Source organism: Staurois parvus, unplaced genomic scaffold (genome assembly GCF_062004578.1).
Source record: "Staurois parvus isolate SC_StPar_1 unplaced genomic scaffold, SC_StPar_1.0 ptg000832l, whole genome shotgun sequence".
NCBI classification, from domain to species: Eukaryota; Metazoa; Chordata; class Amphibia; order Anura; family Ranidae; genus Staurois; species Staurois parvus.
The window spans coordinates 4,283,212-4,308,868 of record NW_028318628.1 but is presented as its reverse complement, the minus strand read 5'-3'; the positions used below and the strand labels follow the sequence as shown (position 1 = coordinate 4,308,868).

Sequence of the window (25,657 nt, the reverse complement as noted above, 5' to 3'; positions counted from 1 at the left end):
TAAGCTATTGTTGGATAATTGGATATAGCAATATACAAAAATAAACAATAATAGATCATTCATTTTTGACACAGAGTCTATTTAGATTCACAGGTAATTCCAATTTCTTTTGAAAGGCACTGTCAGGAATGGACTTGCCAATAATGGTGGGACTCACCTGCCTTGTGGGCTGCAGTACCAGGGCTGGCCAGCGGGTGCTCTCAGCAATCAGAGACTCAACCCTGCGGTCAGCCAAACACCTGAAGCTGATTACGGAGGTGTATTTAAGGGATGGCCAGACCTGCAGTCTGGGCCTTGGTGTGTGCTTTTCCATGGGCCCCTGTATCTTGTTACCTGCATTCCTGTTCCTGCCTGACTGACTTGTTGCCGACCCTGCCTGATCCTGACCTCTGCTGACTTCTCCTGTTTGATCCCTGGCTTGTGACCCCGACCATTCTCTGCCTGACCCCCTGTACCTACCTGCCCGTTAGTTGCTGTACCCGGCTCGTGACCTGACTACTCTCTGCCTGCTCCTCCTGTTCCTACCTGCCCGATTGTTATTCACCCGGCCTGCCTGACCACGCTTGCATTGTATGTATTGTTATCTGTGGGTGGTTTGGTTAGTTTGCACTGTGTTTATGTTTTAGTATTGCACTGCGTTTTGTATTGTTAGTATTAATAAATTATATTGTTTATAACATATCTGAAGCCTGCGTTTCCCTGCGTCAGTTCACATACCTCTGGTCATACCCGGAGCCCTGACAGGCACTGACTTCAGAGCTGTCATACTTACCCTTTTTTACTACATGATACATCACTAACCAAGAACTGAGCATGTGCATATCAGGCGATAGGACCTTTAATAGGTACATGCTTATTTTTAGACCATTATTAAAGTACTCAAGTCAGAGACATCCAGATAGCTAGTGTTTTTAAAGGGAGGTCAGAAATGGCAGACTACATATTTCTTTTAAAATATTGTAAATTAAATTGTAGGATTAAAGATTACATATCTAATATTGTTATTGGATTCCATTACAAAACACTCTATTCAGGCACACCCTATATCTAATATTTACATTTTATTGAATATATATAGAAAGCAGCACTTTATATACAGCTTGCAAAAGGCACAAATATACAATAAACAAAAATGCAGAATGCTGCAGTCATTTTTCTTACATATAATGAGAAGAAATTTGTACATTGCTTAATACATCACACTAGATGTTAATGAGGTGTACACACCACACACCTGCTCATCATACAGCTTCTTCATAACCACATCAGTCCACACGTTTCAGTATTTTCATTTACCTTACAATATTTGTGTATTTTAACTAAATTAATATTTAAAGCCTTGATGATGGTTGTTATTCTTCTCTACCACCTGTTTTCAGCCTTGATCTGTTATGCAGAGCAGTTTGAACACATTTGTTTCTGTTGACCTTTCTTGTCACTTACCACACACAAATCTGCATATAGCCACCAATACCATCAGTACTTCATTCAATACATAAAATCATCATTTTGTCTGCCTTGATAACTACTTACGTAGTACCACATAAAAAATATCACACCCATCCTGTCATGTCAAACACTGGGAACATCTAATACCAAAAAAATCTTAGCAACGAACCTTTGTTGGTAGAATTAACTGGAATGTTGTAAAATTATATTTGTAACAATGTTTTATGAACTGTGCTTTTTATGTATTGAATATGATGACTTAAATGTTTCGGTTTGGGATGCAAAATATTTTTACCTATTAGCATATTGGTGGCTAATCTAATGTGGCTGTGCGGATCTTTTCCATAGTGACAATATATCCATGGTATCACAGTAATTAATACACAACACAATTGGCTGCCCATCTGACTCAGACACTGTGTCTTCTGTTGTTAATCATAGTCATGATGTGAGTCAGATCCAGACTTTTCATCATCACATCCATAAATTCCTCATCTTTACGAGCTCCCTCCACAAACTCTTCAAGAGACAGTTCCCCTATGAAAGACAGAAATCAAAGTGAAAGTTGCCAAAAACATGACTATCAATAGAGATTGCAATCACTCCATGTAACAACTGAATTCATCAATGATAATGCTTGTTAGGAAATGGGACTACTACAATGAAGTTTTCAGAATGTTCACTCAATTTACCTCTGGGCTATCTGTAATCAATTGCAGCCAAATACAGAATATGAACGTGCATATACAGTGGCCCTCAAAATGTATACACACGTCACCAGTTCTCTATGCCCTTTTTTAAAAGCTGAATTTAATTATGGCAGCAATGTGTAGTATTTTGTTTTCCCTAAAGATGTCAGTAGTCACACCATTGTTGATGTTATCATTTGACGGTCAGGAGAGTGTCAAAGAAAATGGCAGAGGTACACTTGACTTTCAAGAAACTCAAGACCATTTTTGAAGTGGTATTGTAAATTTGAAAATGTGTGTGAAGTTCAACAACAATGGCGACGTGAGTTTGGAACAGAACCACCAACATGACTAACAATCTCACGAATTCATGATAAGTTCAAAACCGATGGCACTATATGTGATGTGCACAAGCAAAGATCTGGAAGGCGCTGAGCAGCAACAAGTTCTGCTTCCTCGGATATGGTGTTGCAACACTTTACATGCTCACTGCAATCTAGCATCAAGCCTATCTCGATGACATTCTTCCTGGAGGTTGGATAGGTTGTACTGTAGAGGTGTTGTGGAACTCCCTCCAATTTCCCTGGACTTAACACCCTTTGATTTCTATCTAAAAGATGTGGGTGGTGCACCATAGAAAACCACCTACACTGACTGCACTACAGGAAGAAATTAAAACGTCATGCAGAGCAATTCCTGTGAATACTCGCCTCAATGTTGTTCATGCAGTAGTTTGCCTAAATTAAAAGTGTCTGGATACTAATGGTGATCACTTTGAGCACCTAATGTTATTGCAAAATTCAAACATGACTTGCAGCTGCCTTTTGATGTTTATATAAATCTAGTAATAAAATCTGTATGCATTTATTTTTTATGTTGAAATGTGTATACTTTTTTTGGGCCCCTCAGTAGAACTTGAAGATGCAAATTTGCTGAACGATACCCTAACCAAAAGGCAGCATTCAGAGTTGCCAATAGGGGGGTACAGGCTGACCCAGCTGGACTGGCTGTGGGCCACTCACAGTCCCCAACTTTCTAACCTTGGGTTCCCTATTTCTCTGGTCCTCATCACTGATTAACAGGGGATGGAGAATGTGGATCAATAGGGAATGCAGAGTGTAGGGTAATGGGGTTGCAGGGACTATAGAATGCAGGATACAAGTGAGGTGTATCACATGTACAGACAGAGCATTAGGAGATGCTGGTGGTGCAAAGTGCTTGGTACTGGGAAATGTAGGGGGTATAGAGTAAAATATAAGGGAGGATGCAGGGGGTGCAGAGTGGAAGATAATGGGAGATGCAGGGGGTGCAGAGTGGAAGATAATGGGAGATGCAGGGGGTACAGAATGTGGGGGTACTGGGCAGAGGTAGTTGGTCCCTGTCAGGTAGGCTGTATGGGGCCCCATGATTTATAATGACATCCCTACTACCATTATTTCTTCTGATATGCCAAAACAGGGGATGGAGAATGTGGATCAATAGGGAATGCTGAGTGTAGGGTAATGGGGTTGCAGGGACTATAGAATGCAAGATACAAGTGAGGTGTATCACATGTACAGACAGAGTATTAGGAGACGCTGGTGGAGCAAAGTGCTTGGTAATGGGAAATGTAGGGGGTATAGAGTAAAGTTTGAGGGAGGATGCAGGGGTGCAGAGTGGAAGATAATGGGAGATTCAGGGGGTACAGAATGTGGGGGTACTGGGCAGAGGTAGTCGGTCCCTGTCAGGTAGGCTGTATGGGGCCCCATGATTTATAATGACATCCCTGCCACCATTATTTCTTCTGATATGTCAATACAGGAACCTGAGAACTAGTTCTGTTTTCTGGTAAAAGACAGTTAGGTGCTAGGACACTAAAGTCTGACATTAATCAGTAGTTTAAAAGAGGAAAAACATTTCCTTAGAAGTATTTTCTATTTTAAATCATTATAGTTCAGACCTACATTGAAGATTAATTACAGCTATGTACTGATACAGCAAACCTAAGTAATAAACTAATAGAATAATGGTTATACCATTTATATACTTTTTAAACATTTTTAACAAACACAGATATTAAGCAATTATCTACAATTGTGTATTTCTAAATTAATAATTATAATTCAAAAATAACTATGTTCTCACCATCGCCATTTACATCAATCTTGTCAAATACACGATTGGTAAACTCTTCTGCCGTTGTGTCATGATCACAGCCGTTAATTGCTCGTACTGCCTAGGAGGAGAAAACAGAAAAAATATATTTCACATAAAAGCTATTACTGACAGTGATATGCAAATACACTCAAAATTAGGGGGAAACGGGCAAACTGAAGAAGTGCAATTTTTATTTGAATATATGCAAACAGATTTGTTTAGAATGTAAATTAACAAATAATGTGTTTATCATGATTGTCTGAAATTCTGAATTGTGTGACTCTCTATATCTCAAACAGGTCTGCATGGAAGACTCATCTGTGATTTTAAATATAAAGTCTACTGGTTAAATCCACACTGTTTTATTATTGACATATCACTTACAATATTTATACCAATGGCTGTTATGGCTGTTCACACCTCCCGCATGCTAAAATGCTTAGTTTCAGCATGTGGGCTACTGTTAGTTTTTGTAGGCAATGAGTGGGTGAATGATGCACTGAAACACTGTTTACCATTTTTTTAACTTTACAAAGCGTACAGTTGTACAATCCATTCGGGTTTCTGCATGGCAAAACTGTTGGATACACTGCAGTGCCATGAGATCACATCACATCAGATTTTGGTGTAAACAGGGCACATATAAAACAATCTTTTTTTTATGTAACCTTGTGGTGACTGTCAATCCACTGCAGAAAAACACCAGTCACTGCATATAGATAAAAATAAATGTACAAAACAACATAAACTGAACTGGAAAAAGTCAACAGTCTTGATCATTAGGATTTTTCTAACTTAGCTGAATATTCACTTTGATGGCTTAGACTTTGCAGTTTTATCATTAACATGAAAAATTATGTTTAAGGTGAAGTGAAATTCCAGGAAATCACACATAACGGAGATGATAGAGATAACAGAGATGGATTTTGTAAATGGCTTTCTGAAAAAATAAACATGTTTTCGATAGAGGACTAATATTATACATATGTTATCAAGTAATAAATAAAGCAGTTCAGAAGAAGCAAGAAGGTTTGAAAAGTGGACAAGTTTGTGAAAATATATTCCATTTTGAATTGAAACTTTGACTAAAATTATTAAATAAAATAATTTTAGTCAAAGTTTCCATTTAAAATGGAGTGGCTGCTGTCTTCTGCCAGCACAGACTACAGGTAGGGGTCGGCATGGCCAGTATCATAATAAGTGCTTTCAGATATTGGGTGTAGTGTAAACAAAGTTCATAAGCAGGTAAAAATGAAAGTGCCAGCTGTCCACCTAGCCTTGTCAGAGATGGTTACTGGAGGAAATATCTGAGGTGTGGTCAAATACATGCACTTTGAGTTGCCATCTAGGTAAGAAATCTCTATAATGTGGAAGGGGAATATGAAGCATGCATTTAATTTATTGCTATTTGATTGTTCTGCAAATTCTTTAATAAGTGTGATGTAAAGGTCCAGAAAAGAAGGATGTCCTCCATTTACCTATGCCATGTTGCTCAATAGTACAGGTACATTGAAAAGATGACGTTCCCACACAATAAGGTATGTCGTCCCCATTGCTGTCTGGAGGTTATAGGTGTTCGACAAAAGATATGCATAATTGTGTGTCATTAAATATCTCGAAGGTGAGTTAGAAATTCTTTGTGCTACACTGTACTGCTTGATGACTTTTTATGTGGGATGGAGGAATAATGTGCCTCCACATCAAGTGATACCAAAATATCATCCTTTGGCAAAATCACCTCCTCCAATAGTTTTAAAAGATGTCTCGGACATAGGATGGTAAGGTTTTGACATGTTCCTTAAGAATAGCACCAATATAAACACTTATCTTTATAGTTAGTGAACTGTTCCCCAAAGTGACTGGACAACTAGCGGGGTCCCTGATATTAATATGGATTTTAGAGAGAACAAAACAAGTGGTACATAGCAGTTTCTCGACTTTAACATACTTGTCTATGTCCTCTGCAATGATGTGATCATCTGCAGCTGTGTTGATAGTCTGGAATAACATTGAATACTATCTGCTGCAAGGTTGGAATTAGTGCTAATGTGTGGGAAAGACTGATGTTTCTTGAACTAACACGTTTCAAGACTAGCAATGAGACAGCCTGCAGGGGTTTATAAGTCTTCTAGATTGCCCTATTCCAATAACTCCATCAATGCTAGAAAACATCTGTAATCCCTTCTGCTTAGGTCATTCCAGTCATTGATCAACATCTCTAAGGGTAGATTTTCTTTCTTCCTATGCAATGTTTTCAGAACCACCTTTTGTGCAAACAGGGGCAGGTCCTTTATGGTTTCGATGTTGTCACAATTTTTATTTAGGCAAAAGGAGAGACTTTTGCTAGTACACCTACATCATCATTAGTTAAAATTTTAACCTTACGACCGTCTATACAGACCTGTCTATTGGGGGCCCATATCCCAGGGGTCTCTGATGCCAATCTGAGATTGATACATACTATATGTATTGCCACTTTATGGTCTATTGCCTTACATTGGAGGTCCAATGCTGTACCCTTGGCCTCCGTTTCACACAGAATTGATGCCGTAATGCTCATGGAACGCATTCATTATACCCTACTGGATAAGATGCACTTATTTGATAAAAAATGGGAGTCATGGAGAGATTGTAGACATTTATTGCATGATTAACAACATTCTCAGTGAAAGCTGACTGACGTATACTGTTGACAGATCACTCAGCTTACCTTATCATTTACGTATTTCATGTACTCGTAATTTACTCTTTTCTATTTCTTCTCTTTTTTATGTTTACATACTTTTCTGTATTGTACTTTTCAAAAGTGCCTTGTTTTTGCTGAAAGTATCATTTGAAAATGTACTGTTGTTTTACAGTCTACTCTTATACAATAAAACCGTTTGTAAACAAAAAAAAAATGTTAACCTGTATTTGTGGATCTACATCTTCTTGTATAAAAATGATCTAAATAGTTTTTCTTGGGATTAGGCGTTTTCAGGCCAGTTGTGGGTCTGTGTATCTATCAGTAAAGGTTGGAGACAGTTGAACTAAAGATAGTCCACAACAGCCATGCCCCTGGCTTATGCTAGCAAATGGGAATGAGAACTTAACATCACACTAGACTAGCCAATTGGATTCACATTTGGAAGGCAACCAAGTCTTCCTCATCCAATATTGTGGCCTTGGAAACCAACTAAAAGGTGTTAACCAGATGCAATGTGGTCCCCACCAGGATCACTAAATTCCTCCCAGAATACTCTTCACACTGCATTCAAGGCTGTAATGAATTGGGCATGCTTGTCCACATTTGGTGGGGATGCCCCATTGTGCAGACATTCTGGTCTGAGGTGTTTCAGATTCTCTCAACACTTTTTGAAGTGCCCTTAACAACCGACTCTACTGTGGCTCTCTTGAACAACAAACCCATGGCACTCACTCACCGTCAATTCAAGCTTTTATTCGAAGTTACCACAGTAGCCAAACAAACCATTGCAAAAGCATGGAAATCCCCCTCACTGTGTATCCTAGCAATGAAACATAGAATTACTAAGATGATGACTCATGCCAAAACTGAATCAATCATGTTAGATAGAGTGACCTCCTATGAAAAACTCTGGAAGCCCTGGGTCATTCACTATCTGTCCCTGGACTTTGATGATACACTGTTGCTACCATGACAGCTTAGACTTTATCCTACCACAAAAAAACCTAGGTTACACCTATTATTGTGGTCCAGGTCCCTCCCAAGGGGATTCGCCCCTCTCTACCCTCCCACCCTCTTCCCCCTCCTGGGTCCCAAATCCTACCTCTCATCTTTCTATCCCTATCTCTGGTTTATCCCAGCCTTTCTCAACCAGGTTGCCCAGACACCCTGGTGTGCCTTCAGGCTTCTTTAGGGGTGCCTCGGCAAAATGCCCAAAAATTGTATTCAAGCCAGCAAGTAGATCAATTCTGCCTTTTAGTACACAAAGCCACAGGTTTTCATTGTGTGCTTTTATGACCTTCTAGATGCCTGCATCCTAACAACAAATGACATCATCAGTTGATAAGGAGGACGTGGGGTGCATGCACATCATCCTTGTCTGCCCCTCTCCATCAGCACTGGAGTCATATTAGCAGAATGAGGGAGAGAAACAGAGAGACACTCTGGAATACGAGTCAGTACCAGTGTGCAAAGGTGTATTTGCTTTGAAAGAATAAATCACCTCTAAGGCTGGGTGTACTGGATGTGTGTAGAATAGTTTTTTACATTTTGAATGGGGTGCCTTGGGATTGAGCAGATTTTTAAAGGGAACCTTGAGATTTTCAGTAATTTTAATGGATGTCTTGACTAAAAAAAGGTTGAGAAACACTGGTTTAGTCAACCACCCATTGGCTGCCACTTCTTCCTCCTGCCTTTTTCTCAATGTCTTTACATCCAGAATTGCCTCAATGAGGCCCCTCCCTAAACCCAGAGGTGCTGATTGCTTTCATTAAGCTTTCCCCCAGATTCCTCTTGTATTTTTCAGGGATTTCCCTGGTTGGAGTGCTGCAGCCCCGATGTTCTGCCCGGAAGCTGGTGTTCAAATGCCCCAGTGAGGGTGGCTTACTTTACTTCACTACATCATTACCAGAATGTACAATACTCCTGATCCACCAGACTACTCCAGTGTATTTGTTTGACACCTATCCTCTTTTATCCATTGCTATGTACAATGTGCTTGTATATGACAATATCCATGCTTATTCTCTCCTTATTATACCTTGCCTATTGATGGCTTACATTCACTATTGCAATTGACTACATTCCTGTAATGTGCATTGGAAATCTCTTTAATAAAATATTTGAACAAAGAATAAAGATAGCTATAGATGTTGCTCACATTAATGTTCTTTGTTCTCCATTAAATGAGAGTAAAGAGGTGAAAGAAGTACCAGAGAGAGAGTGTGAATTTGAAACTGGTGCTGAAATTAAATTGATACAAACTGTCTCAGCAGTCAGATATTGTGTGCATTTTGAAGAAAACTTGCATATTGTACGATTCAAAAACGTAATTGTTTTACTCACTGTTTGTGATTATATTAGGTAATGTGTATCCCTATTATCTTTATTTCTGTTCCTATTTTTGTTGTTATATTTGCTTTTGATACCATGCTGTCCCTGTATGGTAGATTCAGAACTTTCTTATTCAGAAATGTCTGACGAATAACCATTGAGATAGTACCTTTGGAGCTAGACTAATTGTGTTTTGAAGAATAATTTCCAAAATTCCTAGATTGTGTAAATCTGCTGCCCTACTTGTATGCTTTTCCTTGAGAGTATGTTAGTTTTTCCCTTTCTAATGATTTTTCCCATTATTTCTTTATTGACTGCATCCACTGTCAAATTTAGATCCTTTAGTGACTTTACAAAGACAGGATATTTGCTGTGCATTTGCAACCTATTAAAAATTTCCTTTATTTGTCCATCTACTTCTGAAATTCTATCCTGATAACAATGTATTAATAATGTCATTGTCTTTTGCAATTTTTCAAGTTATATTCTCATTGTTGTTTAAAGGAGTCAGACATCTGCACTATTTGATTACCTCATTATATTGTGATTACAACTGATTTTATTTTTCAATTTAGAGCATTTTGTTGATACAAATGGTCCACCATGAGTGGCAAATGCTCTAGTATAATTTTTATTCTTTATTATTATATATTACAAGTATTGATAATGTACTGTGACCTGCAGTTTTATGTAGCTTTCCCTAGTGTATACTTACCAACATTTAAGCCCCCTACCCCGTCACAGTCCGCCTCAGGCCTGCCCAGTGGTAGGAAGGTTACACCCAGACCTGTCCCACTTACTGAAATGGCTCACTCAATCCCCACCTCCAATTATGTGAGGAATGCCTGCTTATGCCTGTTAGTCACCATAAACAATGCCTTACTGAGCTAATGGTGACACTGTGACCCTGGGACATTGCCCAGGACACTGCATCATCAGAACTGAGGTCCAAGATGGGAGATTGTCGAGGCAAATCCAGAACAAGTGACATCCATGCTAATGATGTGAAACTTCTAGGGCTTAGGTGTCATCTGTAGCAAGCATATTAATCTTTGATGAAAAAAAGTAAGAAAACGAAGGGTATAGCTTGCAAAATTTGAAAGAATGTTTGCTAGTCAGTCAAACAAAATACAATGACCATTTTCAACCCTAGCTAGGGAAACAAATAATGCAGGACCAGGCCGAAGCACAGGCAGAAGAGGCACCCACCTTGGATGCTTTGCTGATGTAGGTGTAGGAGTCAGGAACCTCCCCTGCTTCTGCATCACCAAGCTGTATCCTACACTGGGAGATGGTGGTTCTCCCTGTGTAACCATCTGCACTCCACTCTGATGACTAGACAGAGAAAATTCAGCATAATCTGAGAGGACTGAGCTATCAGTTTGACAATTCTGGACCTGGTCTGCATTCATTTGTGAATAAAAGCAACAAAAATGGCCATCTCAAGCATGTCCCTGGTTAACCTTAATTATTTTAATTAACTTTGTCATACCCTTCTAATAGCTTTTTTTTTTCTTTCATTGAGTGCAGTTTGTGTGTATATATTTTAAATTAGTGTTACTTATTTAATCACTTAACTGAAAAGCTTGAGAGTGGTGTGCATTTTGGCATTCTTGCCTTGGGTGCCAGAAGACCTTGTCCAGGCTCTAAATTATTCTTTTAATTACTTGTCTTAATGTAAACTGACATTACGCATCTTACATATTACTTATAAAGATAGGTTTATTTATAAACTTGCTTGAACTACATATATACACAGGACAATAGCATTACATAACTTGCTTTTCATATCTGTGTCAGGTCGCTGGGTTGCTTCTATAATAATCTTTACAACAACTCTGCCCTTGGCAGATTAATGCTCCTAATATGAGATTAATCACAACTAGCCTTAATTCCAGGTAATTGACAGGACAGCTCAACAAGCACCTTCAGACATGTCTGAACACATATTAAGGAAAGGATACATGCCAGTGCAGACCTGGGGGAGTCAACAAGCAGACTGAGACAACAAGTTGGTGGTGGAAGTGGTGGTGGTGGCATAGCAAATAACCAGATCATCGGTGTAAACTGTGCTAAGTGAAATAATGTATAACACAGTTAAGGCCTGTGTGGATGAAATTGTGTTTGCTTCAAATGAGATTGCATGCACAAACAAGTCTTTGGGAATTCAAAACCCACATGAAGCTAGTCAGATGCACGTCATATGCAACTGAAATGCACCTGTCCATAAATTCTGAGTGATCTCAAATGCATCTTAACATGATGCTATCAACACAGTCACAAAACTGGCCAACACAGTTCCTTACAGAGTCAAACCATATAACACTGTTGGGGGTGTTTGTAATGGCTAAAACTGATGGTTGTGATGACTTTATAAATGAGCACAGCAGATGCTTTGCAGCCCAACATTTCCAATTTTGGTATAACGCAAACTCAGCATTATATTCATGTTCAGTCTACAAGGGGGAGGTAAACGAAAATACAATGAAGAGTGTTAAAGAAGACCTATAAGCAAAACAAAAAAGGACATATATGGCACAGCATGTCACTAGTAGAGTCCACCTGTAACATAATTTATTACTTGTTGATCCTGCCAGTAGATTTGTTGCTTTTCTATTTCCTTTAGCAAGGTGACAACGCCTTTCATTCTGCAAAGAAACACCTGCAGTGTTGTCATCCTGTGGATAGGGTACTGTTAGATGGATGCAGGGCTGCAGATATTTTTTATTCCTGGGTATGGGGAGTTCAGCCTTGCACACTCAAAGCAGAACCATGAGATATGGCTTAAAACTTTAGCTGATTTACTGTGTACACGGTAACATATGGCATAGTCCTTGAACCCACAAAATATGCTTTAATATGTCTATGGACTATGTCTATTATGACTATGTTTATTATGACTATGGATTATGTCATATACAGCCCACCACACAAAGTACTACCTAGCATACAGAGTGCATTGGTGAGTTAAAGTGACCTAATAGAATCATTCATACTAAATGAATGGTATGGAAGTCATATAATGCACTAGGTATAGAACAGTGGTTCTCAACCCTAGTGAGACCAGGGCCCAGTAATTTCCTTTAAGAATATACAAACATAGAAAGGTGATGGAAAAATAAAGACCAAGTGGTCCATCGAGTTTGCACATTTTTAATACATGTTTTGTATTTTTGGTATGTATAGTCAACTTTTTCGTCTCAGTATAGATCTATACTATATTATCAAAAGTATTGGGATGCCTGCCTTTACATGCACATGAACTTTAATGGCATCCTAATCTTAGTCCGTATGGTTCAATATTAATTTGGTGCACCCTTTGCAGCTATAACAGCTTCAACTCGTCTGGGAAAGCTGTCCACAAGGTTTAGGAGTGTGTCTATGGGAATGTTTGACCACTGTTCCAGAAGAGCATTTCTGAGGTCAAGCACTGATGTTGGACTAGAAGGCCTGGCTCGCAGTCTCTGCTCTAATTCATCCCAAAGGTGTTCTATCAGGTTGGGGTCAGCACTGTGTGCAGTCCAGTCAAGTTCCTCCATCCCAATGTCTTTATGGACCTTGCTTTGTGCACTGGTGCACAGTCATATTGGAACAGGAAGGGACCATCCCCAAACTGTTCCCAAAAAGTTGGGAGCATGAAATTGTCCAAAATGTCTTGGTATGCTGACACCCTAAGAGTTACCTTCACTGAAACTAAGGGGCCAAGCTCAAACTGTGAATAACAACCACACAATAATATTCCTCCTCCACCAAACTTTACACTTGGCACAATGCAGTCAAGTAAGTACCGTTCACCTGGCAACCGCCAAACCCAGACATGTCCAACGGATTGCCAAACAGAGAATCGTGATTTGTCACTCCAGAGAACACGTCTCCACTGCTCTAGAGTCCAGTGGCGACGTGCTTTACACCACTGCATCCGACAGTTTGCATTGTACTTGGTGATGTAAGGCTTGGATGCAGCTGCTCGGCCATGGAAACCCATTCTATGAAGCTCTCTACGCACTGTTGTTGTACTAATCTGAAGGCCACACGAAGTTTGAAGGTCTTTAGCTATTGACTCTGCAGACAGTTGGCGACTGTTGTTCCCAGTTACTTCCACTTTGTTATAATACCACTAACAGTTGATCGTTCACTGAGCTCCATGAATTCTCTGAGCGATGCATTCTTTCACAAGTGTTTGAAGAATCAGTCTGCATGCCTAGGTGCTTGATTTTTACACCTGTGGCCATGGAGGTGTTTGGAACACCTGAATCCAATGATTTGGAGGGGTATTCCAATACATTTGGCATTATAGTGTAGGTCTGTCCCAAGCATGTTTGAAACCACTTACTGTTGAATGACTCAATACCTCTGCTGGAAGTCTGCTTTGAACTTTTCTCCAAATAGTTTGAGGTCATGTCCCAGTGTTCTTGATCTTGGTTTCATATTGAAAATACTGCCCTCCTGAACCCTATTCATCCCCTTGATGTATTTAAAGGTTTCAAACATGTTTCCCCTTTCTTGTCTTTCCTCCAGACTGCACATATTAGATTTCTGAAGTCCCTCCTGACATGTTATATCCTTCAGAGCTTTCACCATTTTGTTACCCATCTCTGTACTCATTCTGTCTTATCAATATCTTTTTGTAAGTGAAGTCTCCAGAACTAGACACAGTATTCTAGTTTTGAGGTCTCACTAAAGATCTACAGTGCCTTGAAAAAGTGTTCATAACCCTTGAAATCTTTCACATTTTATCATGTTACAACCAAAAACATAAATGTATTTTTTGGGGATTTTATGTGATAGACCAACACAAAGTGGCACATAATTGTGAAGCGGAAGGAAAATGATAAATGGTTTTCAACATTTTTTACAAATAAATATGTGAAAAGTGCGGTGTGCATTTGTATTCAGCCCCCTTTACTTTGATACCCCTAACTAAAATCTAGTGGAACCAATTACCTTCAGAAGTCACCTAATTAGTAAATAGTCCACCTGTGTGTAATTTAATCTCAGTATAAATACAGCTGTTCTGTGAAGCCCTCAGAGGTTTGTTAGAGAACATTAATGAACAAACATCATCATAGAGGCCAAGGAACACACTGTATATCGGGGAATCAGGAGCTCCTTCCTTCTTCTGGTGATCTCTCTAGTAATATATCCTAAAAATCTATTCGATTTCCTACTGCCTGGTCACACTTTTGGCTCATTTTGCAATGATCTGAAATAAGTACCCCCAAATCTTTTTCCTCTGTAGTGATGGACAGAGCCAGTGGTACACCATTGGTGACTGGTCTCTGTTCCGTGTGAACCCCATTTACAACCAAATTCTGGCATCTGTTCTTTAGCCAACTGTTTAGCCACTGAACCACCCAAGCTATGGTTAAGTCCTGGCCTGTACAACTTTTGTATTAGATCATTATATAGAACTATATCAAATGTCTAGCTGAAATCAAGATATGATATGTCCACAACACCACCCTGGTCCAAATTATTGGTAATATAGTAAAAATAGTCAATCAGATTAGTCTGACATGATCTGCCCTCAGTAAAGCCATGCGGCTTTGGGTCCAGCAAGCTGTGTGCTTTAAGTGATCATTGATCCCTTTTTTTCAGGAGTGATTCCATTAATGTGACTACAACAAATGTTAAACTCAATGGCTTGTAATTGGCAGCTTCTACCTTGCTGCCCTTCTTGTTGATTGGTACAATATTAGCTGTCCGCCAGTGATGGAGAACTTCTCCTGTTAGAAAAGATGATTAAAAAGATTTATTAATGGTCCAACAGCTATACCTTGAAGTGCTCTTAGAACTCTGGGATGAATACCATCAGGGCCTATTGCTTTATTAAGCTTTAACTGAGCCAGTTTCTCTGCTACCTCTGAAACCCTAAAAATTATCCATCATTTCAAGAACCAATATGATTCCCCAACTTTTTATTGCTAGTACAATTTATTTCTGAGAAGACTGAACAGAGGTAATTGTTTAAATGGTTTGCTACATCCAGATCTCCCTCAGCATAAGTGTTGTGCGCAGTTTTCATATTATTGATCCCACTGTATTTTTTCCTTCTGTCACTGATGTACATAAAAAAAGATTTTATCCCCTTTCTTAATAAACTTACAATTTCCTCCTCTTTCTGTGCTTTGGCAGTACTGATAATGTGTTTGGCCTCCTTTTGCCTATTTGTATACTCTTCTCTGTCAACTACATCTCTTGTTTCCTAGAATCTCCTATATACTGATTTGTTTTCCTTTACTATCCTACTTACCTCTTTAGTGAACCATATTGTTTTTTTCTTCCATTTATTCTTACTAATGTGCCTGACACGTTGTCTCCAGGATAGTAGACATTGCCCACTGATTATTTACTCCTGTTGTTTTACTCCAACCTTTCAATTCATTGTTTTAATTATTCTCCCATTTCAGCAAAATTTGTCATTTTGAAATCTTTTATTTTTTGTATATACAAGAACAGTAAGGGTCCATTTACTTCCCTGCAGTGTTTTAATGCATATTATGCCAAGCATTAAGTTAAAGCAGCCCATTTGAAATGCAGTAACGGTACAGGAATACATCTTTTGCATTCCTATACCTCTTTACCCTCTTCCAACACTGCTTACCTCTGCACTCCCTGCCATCTTCTTCCAAACATTATCTCACCTCTACATCCTCTGCTACCCTCATCCAACTCTGCTCACTTCTGCATCCCCTGACACCCTCATCCAACACTGCTCACCTCTACATTCCCTGCTACCCTCATCCAACACTGCTCACCTCTGTATCCCCTGACACCGTCACCCAACAATGCTCAACTCTTCATCCCCTGTCACCCTCATCCAACACTGCTTACCTCTGTATCCCTTGCCACCCTCTTCTAACAGTGTTCACCTCTACATCTTCTGCTATCTTCTTCCAACACTGCTCACCTCTTTATCCTTTGTTACTCCCATCCAACACTGCTCAACTCTTCATCCCCTGACACCCTCATCCAACACTGCTCACCTCTGCATTCCCTACCACCCTCTTTTAACAGTGTTCACCTCTGCATCTCCTGCCATCTTCCAACACTGCTCACCTCTGCATCCTCTGGCACCCTCTTTCAACACACTGCTCATTCTTGCATGTCCTAAAACCCTCTTCCAGCACTGTTCAACTCTACTACCCTCATTCAAAACTATTCCTCCTGCAAGTCTTTTCCAACACTGCTTGCCCCCGCAATGTTTGCAGACTGCATCCCTCTTTCCCTTATCATTTAATATCATACAATCAATTTAAAAATGCAAAATTCTATAGCTGTGCTTGTGATCCTGGTAAAATTTTGCCAGTAGCAGCACATACATCACAGTAACGGTCTGTGGCAACAGGCTTCTGTTCATGTCAGAAGGGTTTTGCTTTCCAATGTCAGTCTATGGAATGCAAAACCCAATTGCCAAATGCAGGTCAAAAGGAGGTAAACTTCAGGTCAGACGCACCTGTCAATGAATTCTAAATGATACATAAAAGTATACCATGTATATCATGGTTTTTGTTTTAATTAAAATATAGACTTTAATATCACTTTGAGTTATTGTTTCACACACAAATAAACAAGCACAATAAACACACAATGAACAAATTAATAAGCTGAACTGTCTGGTGCTTTTTAGTAATAAAATGCCCGTAAACTACTCTTAAATTTCTTCCAAGTAGAACTAAAAGCGTTTTTTGTTTTCCATTTTGGATAGAGTAAGTGATAGGATAGAGTAAGGGAGGGTTATAACCAGCAGGTTTTTTTTGCAATCTGTGTTCCATAGGGGAGATTCCTTTCACTTCTTGTCCCATAGCCAAAACAGTAAGAGGAAATCCCTCCAAAGTGTCACCAGGGTCACAAGATGATTACCCATCTATTCTATTTGTTCAATCCAAAATTTGGGATTTTTTTTACTTTCACTTTCGATGATAATGCTAAAGAGGACAATTAGAGAGGGTGAACCTCAGTGGCACAGACAGCAATACAAATGGACAGTTGTTCTAATCCTTCTTTGCTCTATCCAAAACTAAAAGAACATTTTGCCTTTAGTTACTATATATATATATATATATATATAGTATATATTTAAAGAAGAACTCTGGGAAAGGCAAAACAATTCACCCGTTAGTACACCACCCTATACAAAACACTAAACAGTTAATACAATTTTAAAATCCTTACCATTTAGGAGAAAGTCTAACTGAATTTTCATTACCTCATCTCTGTAATTCAAAAGATAACAGCATCTGCTCTGCCAAGGAGAAGGTGTAACAGTAGCGATTATATCATATCCTTTCCTCTCTTTCTGCAGTAAAAGGAAACTACAGGTCCCATATACGACAGGGAATAGTAGTAATTTTGGGCAGGTAACACTAGGTCTGTACATGTTGAATGTGTCTAAATGTCTGAGAGTCTCAGTCCACCCACCACTGCAAGTGGGGCTGAATGACATCACTGCTTCCTGGAGAAAAAAACTATAAAAGGAAAGTGCCAAGGCCAGTGGCCGGGGAAACTGGGGGCATGGCAGCCACTGGTCTTACAAAAAGGACACCAGTGAGAATTAACAATTTGATTTGAAAATGAATAAGCTATTTCAGAGCAACTACTGAGTGAATCAGTAGCTGGATGACGGTAGGAAATCAGCAACAAGGACATATATAGAAGTTTTTGCCCAGAGTTCTGCTTTAAATATTTGTGAAGACAGCCATGTCTGGCAGTGCTGATAATTTAAATACATGTTTTTCTACTGTGTACAGCTCAAATAGCTATTATGTTATGAGTCAGAGGTTCACCAATCTGTGCAAAGCTGCATCTAAAAATCGTTGAACAATTTTGGAATAATGTTCCTCGATGTAAAATTGCAAAGACTTTAAATATATCATCCACAGTACAAAATATTATCAAAAGATTCAGAGAATCCAGAGAACTCTCTGTGTGCAAGGGACAAGGAGCGAACATAATATTGGATGCCTGTGATTTTGGGGTCCTCAGACCGCTCTGCATTAAAAACAGACATGATTCTGTGATGGACATCACTGTATGGGCTCAGGAATACTTCCAAAAATCACTGTCTGTAAACACAGTTTGCTGTGCCATCCAAAAATGTTAAAGCTCTATCATGCAAAGAAGGAGCCATATCTGAACATGATCCAGAAACACCACTATCTTCTCTGGGCCAAAGCTCATTTAAAATGGTGTGATACAAAGTGGAAAACTGTCCTGTGGTCAGACAAATTGAAATTTGGCATTCTTTTTGGCAACCATGCGTGACACATCCTCCGGCTGTGGAGGGGGGTTGAGAGCGGCTGGCTCAGACTCTCAGCGGCTCACTGAGAGGCTGAGACAGTTGGTGGTCCAGGCTCCTGGGTGGATCCCAACCATATGGTCCCAATCTTTCTTCAGCCTGGACTGGCTCCGTGACATCAGCCAACAGCGGGCTTTAGCCAGTTGTCGGCTGAAAATAGGTAAACGGAGTGCAAAACGAACTGCACTCCTGTGATTCACAGAAGTACGGCCAAATAAGCTTTGGCTGTACTTCTTTAATGTAGTCCTTTGTATCTTCATATCATCAATAGGAAAAAACTAGCAGATTGCAATCCAATATCAGTCTTCTGCCAACCACGTTGTGTACAAATCTGCTTAACAAGTTCTTGCACAAATTCTGCACCAGAAAAGCCATACTTAACAGTAATAGGTACTAAACTAGGACAGTATAGGATTTTCAGAATATGTATCCTAAGCACTGCTGAATTATCAATTTAATTTCATTTTTGTACAAACTATTAACAAGGGGCATCTGACTTATCCATTGGATCAAACTGTATGTAATCAGTATTACCAAATGACTACTAATTAGCATTTGTTTATCATGTTTGTACACAAAACAAGTATTTTCAGCAAAGTTGGAATTTCACCTTTCAAAACGTACCACTTGGTTTTGTGTAACATTACATTGGAGGAGATTTACTGGGGCACTCAGAATCTGGTGCAGCTGTGCATGGTAGCCAATTAGCATCTAACTTTAGCTTTTTCAGTTAAGCTTTGACAATAAAACTTGGAAGCTGATTGGTTTCTATGCAGAGCTGCACCAGATTTTGGATGCTCCAGTTTTAGTAAATCTCCCACTCTATGAACACATAGATTTTACCACGTCAAAGCTGGGTATATGAACCAGCAATGGCATATAAACTACAACAAACTTCAACCATATACATGATAAGAGTTTGCCAATAATGTTCTGGCATCAATGCCTACTCAGTATCAGTACTAAACGTGTTTACAATGTAATGTGTGGGCAACTATTAAAAGAGAAGTAGGGCTTTTTTCCCCCTAATTATACTTACATAAGTGGATGCAGCATCATTCCAATGCTGCATCTGTCCCCCACCAGCTCTAAAGGTGAGAACTCAGTGATCACAGGATTGCTGATCGCTGAGTTCTCACAGCCATTTTGAGCATAGAGTGGGACTGTCAGCCATCGATGTCTGCTCAACCCCCCAACGCTCACTGAAATGCTGGGCTGGATCAGGCTCTCAGCACTTCTCTGATAGGCTGAGCCAGGTACCGCTCCAGACTCTGGATGGATCCCGACTTTGAAGTCTGGATCTTTCCCCAGCCTCGACCAGCTGAGTGACGTTAGCCGACAGCGGGCTTTAGCCCGCTGTCAGCTGAAAATGGGTAACAGGAGTGCAAAACGAACTGCACTCCTGTGATCCACATGAGAAGTACAGCCAAAAAAGCTTTGGCTGTACTTCTCCTTTAAGTTTACTGGGACTGACCAAGACTGGACAAGCAATATAAATATATATATATATATATATATGTATATAGTTAATATATGATATATTGGTGGTTGAATCTAACCTTAATTATGTTAAGCAATTCATGTCGATCAATGCAACCATTCCCGTCCACATCATAGAGCTTGAAGTACCAGCGAAGTTTCTGCTCAATCTTCCCTCTAAGAACAAGGCTGAGTGCTGCTACATACTCCATGAAGTCAATGTATCCATCCTGGAGAAAGAAAATATTGTTTAAAAAACAGTATAGTAAAATATAATCTTAGAAACCTTGCTCTTTATGTGATAAAGCAGCAAGAAAATATAAATTTTATTAATATAGGTGCTAAACATTTTATGTTGTGAGTGGTGACTTCACATTTTAGCTTTTATTAAAAAAAATGCTTCTGAATGGAACCTTGTCAAACTTATATATTTTTTTTTTCGGAACAAGCTGCGAACACAAAAATCTTTTTATGTGGGATCCCATTTTCCCAATTCTTATTTGCTATACCCAAGGTATTTAAAAATATGAGTTCTTAGGATTTCTTAAAAAGAAACTGAATAATTTTATGAAAATCGTACCTATTATTATTGTTCAAAAATGTTTGTATAAGCATTTGAAAATACACCCTAGTCAAAAGGAAAAACTAAAACCTTTAAAAGTGGCATTTCAGACAAATTCTAACTAGGCCTAAACTTTCCCCAATCCCTATTTTAAGATTATTCTATCTACTATGTAAAATAAAAGATGTCTATACTTACTTATTCTAAAGCCACTGCAGTCTGGTCACATGGTTGGGTTCCAACGCCGTCTTCAGTGTAGAGGAGGGACAGCAGACAACAGATGCCCCATAGTAAGTCTATGGGTGACATCAATTGCCAAGGCTCTGAAGCCATTGTCACTGCTTCTCTTCTACACTGAAACCACAAATGGGACCCTGATCATGTGACTGGAGCTGAGTGGCTTCAGAATAAGTAAATAAAGACATCTTTTCTTTTACAGGGTAGATAGAAGATTTTTATAATGGGGGTGGGAGTAGATTTAGGCTTAGTTAGGGTTTGACTGGAATTCCACTTTAAAATGATTCAGGGGGAACTACCTACCTTCCCAGGGATTTTGTCCAGGCCACCCTGGGTCCAAAACGGCATTGTTGCTAGAATTCTGGTATTTTGTGAACACCACAACGCCTCTCAATTAAAAGCCTTGAACCACTATAGTCTTCATTCTCTATGAGCCGTCCAAGGTGAGTAATGGCCCCAATAACACAATGCTCTTACACTTATCTCTGCTGCCCAGCACTCTTCCCCTGGCCCCAGGATCTTATTAGAATTACTTTAATCACATATTTGTGACTACCCTGAACAAGAAAACACTGCATCCAAATTAGTTGACATTACTCTGAACATTGTCAATGACCTACTGTATATAAAACACCTACACCAAGACATTTGCATATTTAATGTAATGCAAAGTCCATGCAGATAATCAACATAGAAATTATGAAAGCTCATACAGAGGCATACTCACAAAAATTCTTACAAATCTGTAATCCTGTGAAAATTGTGTGTAAAACCTTTATATTTACATACATGTACAACATTTAAAGGGAATCTGTCAAACATTAGAATATGGTTGTACTGGAAATGATCATCCAGACATGTGCCATATAGTAGTTTTAGGTCATATGACTAATTGTGAAGATGAATAAGTTCTATCTCATTATCTTAGAACTAGTACACTACCTATGGCTCGAGGAATGGTTGCTTTCATCAGAGCATTCTCACATTGGTAGCTTTTACATTTTTTTTAATAAAATATTTTCATGAAGGACTCTATGTGTAAAACTTTCTGCATTAGCAGTATTGACAAAAATTGGCAAAAGTTGAAAACAGAAAAAATGAAAAACAAAACTGGCATGAGTTTAAAAAAAAATCCCTTTTCTATCAAAAACTACAAAATTACATAGCCATCATAACAAGATCACAGGGTTTGAGATGCTGGTGAGTCAACCAATTGATGGTTTGCTATATCTCTCATTAGTGGATGCTGGGAAACAACTGTAGTTCTTTGAACAAACTTCACAAATTATATTGAAGTACATCAGGACATATTTGATACCAATATTTATGGAATTATGAACTTCTCAGTTTAGTGAATTTGGGCCTAGAACTTAAATGTAAGGTATTAGAGAAGCCAATGAATCAGGAACCACAGTCCACACAGTTATCATGTCCTGCCTGTCAAAAAAACATGAAAGCAAACCACTCGCAAGGTAAAAAATGTTTATAGAGAAAATGGGGAGCATTAGAAAGGAGTCTATGGCTGCTGCTGGGATAAAATCGCAATCAGGAAAAGTTTCTTAACCATTACCGTGGTAAACCAGCTGCATCTGTAGGCAGGAACAGAGACAAGGTTAATGCCTACTCCAGCCAAAAACAGTTGGACCAGGTAATTGTCCTAATATGTCCTTAGGAAGCCAGGGTTAGCACTTGGGATGGCAATTTAAAAATATGTTCGAAAACGTTACTATGCTCATGGACTGCCCTTGTGCTTTACAAAGAACATGAGCTACTCACATTGGTTCCTGCACCTCATGCCCCCACCATTTTTATTATTATTACATTTGGATAATCTAAAATATTCCACACAGCTCCAGGATGACCACTGTTTCCTTCATGCTAGTGTCTACCCTAGAGAAGCTTACACTGTAATGCCCCTTCTCCACTTATATACTACTATAGTGTCTACTTATAGAGCTTTGACAAATTTCACAATGCACTATAGAGAACACAGAAGGATTTACATTATTCTCTGATTCAGAGAAGTTTACAGTCCTCACAGTAGTCATTGCTCATATGCAGTATTAATTTTGACGTCAAATTTCCATTTAATTTTATTCATAGTCTTTTGACTAAAATGCCATTTTAGTTTTAGATGTATTTTAGTCATCTGAATTGTTTTAGTTATAGTCGTATTTTAGTCAACTATAATCTAATGGGTTTAGTTAAATTGTAATACATTATTTAAGCATTTCACTAGAATCTCCAAACTCATTATATACTTCTGAAGTAAAAATCTTATAACATGTTATTATTTATTGTATTAAGGTTTGAACATGCACTACAGATACAGATTTAGCTGCTGTGATATATAACCAGTGTTAATTTTTACATCACATTTCTATTTAGTTTTAGTCATAGTCTTCTTCATTTTAGTTTTAGTTGTATTTTAGTCACCTTAATTGTTTCATTTTAGTTTACTAAAATAATGTTAATTTCGTAGACGAAAATATATTAGTCAACAAAATTAACGCTGCCCCTATGTATAATTTTTGTTTTCTACTGTAGTTTAACCTCCCTGGTTTTTTTTTATATAACCAATTCCATATGTATCCATCTTATATTGCATTTTCAATTAATTTATAACTTAAGCTCTACAGCAGCTGTTTTGTTCGTTTAGACTTTTAAAAGTATATGAACACAGACATCTCTTCCCTGTTTTATTCTTCCTTTTAAACTGAAAGAAGAAAGATATCTAGCCAGCAACTCAAATAAATAGAGCATGTCCCTTTTTCATCTATCCTTAACTGGGCATGTGATACTCATTAGACCCCATGTACACAGTTTTTGTTACTGTGTAAAGATCAGTGATCTTTATGTGTTGGCAGCTTATTAAAGAATTTAGAAACTAGAAAATTTAACTTAAGAATCAATAGACACTTTTAGAAAGCCGATAGATGAGTGTCACAAATAACAAGTACGATTTTAAAATGTTAGGTACCAAATGTCAGTATTTAATATTGTACATTTTTATTAAAGACCAAAGCCCATTTTTTTGGAAAAAGTTACAACACTTTAGGTGTGAACGTTGCAGTAAAAGAAATCAACAATCAATATAAAAGAGAACCAAAGGGAGAATGATCCCATGGTTCCCAAATAGATCGAAAATGACCTGAGTAGTCACCCAATAGAGCTGTAAGATATTCCATTTCTCTGATTTCAGAGATCGCACTTAAAAGATGATTTAGTGTGGGGACATCGACTGATTTCCAAAATCGTGGTATCACCCATCTAGCAGCTGTCAGAATATGTATTCCCAACCTCTTAGATTGCTTAGAAATACCCCTAAAGGGTAGCCCCAAAAGATAGTGTAGCGGGTCTAGGGGAAGGGTAACATTGAGTACCTGCTCCAAGACAGTTTTAACCATAGCCCAACAACTGTCAATATTTAGATGCTCATCGGCTACCTAGCTTTTGGATTTTGTATACGTGAGCCATCCTCTTTTTGGTGGATTCAAAGGAACAGTTTAGTAGAAGAGACAGCTATATGTGAACACCCAAACTAGACAATTTTTTTAACAATGTTTATATAATAAATATTAACAGCAAAATTTGTCTTACTGATATCAGTGAATATGCAGAAATCTCACCTTATTCATATCAAATGTCCGAAACATTTGCTCTATGTAGCTGTTGGCATCTCCACTTAGTCCTCGCAAACCAAAGAATTGCTTGAATTCATGGAGAGTGAGCTGACCAGATGGACATTCCGTCATAAACTTCTTGTACCAGTGGTGAATCTCCACTGCTTGTAGATCATCCACTGTGCAGCTGCTGGTATTTCCCATTGTTGGTTATCTTTCAGTGTTTTCCCAAAAATAAAATTTGTTTAACCCAAAACACTGTCGTCTTCAGATAAATTATATAAGAATGCAGGATAAGATGTTAATCTTGGTACAACTCTTTGTCAAAGTATTGTGAAGATAATCCACTTTCAAAGGGTTTATTAGGTGTTCGTTGGATCAATTTTTTGTTATCTATGTATCTTTCTTCTGTGAAATATTCTTCCTTCTTAGAGGTTAAATTTGACTGTTACTGGGTCTTCTGTATTCTGGGGTCTCTCCGTTTACAGGCAGTCCCTTCAGCACAGTTCCCCTCTAACAAGTCCTACTGTTGCATTGTGTCAAAGCTTTTAAACTGACCCTTGCACCTTGTAGCAGTCACAGGATGTTTAATCCAGTTTGATGCCAACTATAGAATGTCCTTAGCCTGTATGAGTCTCAAGGTTAATCTTAGTCTTGAGAGATTATGGTTCTCATATCAGATCCCCTGATCTGCCAAGTCTCACGGTATTTCTGGACAAAAATAATGATCCATGGCTGTGTCCATAGCATTTTCTGTATACTGACAACATTAATCAAAGCTTTTTATTATGCCACATTATAATAACAAACACTCTGGTACAATACAAACCTCTAAAGATACTCAAACATACTTATGAAACAAATCTATAAAATTCAATATGTAATACATATGAATTTTATCTTTTTCAAGGGTATACATTATATTGTTCATATTGGTTATAAAGGCGATTTTTACAGAATGTCGTTGAAGCTGTATACCTAGCAAAAATATGCAAATTGAGAAAAGTTTGAAATAAATCTAAATGTTTTACACACCAATGTAATAACTATTGTCATCATGGCACATCTACTTTAAGGGGATATTTTAATCAAAACAATAGTAAATTGTGTGAAGATGTAATAATAGTAGTAATGATAATAATATTCTAATTGTGTTTTAGCCACATG

At 38.4% G+C, this 25,657-nt stretch overlaps 1 protein-coding gene across 1 annotated transcript; it reads right to left on the bottom strand.

Moving 5' to 3' along the window:
- Nucleotides 1-1,041: 1,041 nt before the first annotated feature.
- On the bottom strand, nt 1,042-25,027 carry LOC149443789 (guanylyl cyclase-activating protein 1-like). Its single transcript, XM_089655269.1, has 4 exons — nt 24,497-25,027; nt 20,149-20,298; nt 4,263-4,353; nt 1,042-1,986 (listed from the first exon to the last, which is right to left on the bottom strand). Exons 1-4 carry the CDS (start codon nt 24,692-24,694, stop codon nt 1,859-1,861), a joined length of 567 nt encoding a protein of 188 aa, XP_089511395.1. The 5' UTR covers nt 24,695-25,027; the 3' UTR covers nt 1,042-1,858.
- Between the last annotated feature and the right edge of the window lie 630 nt (nt 25,028-25,657).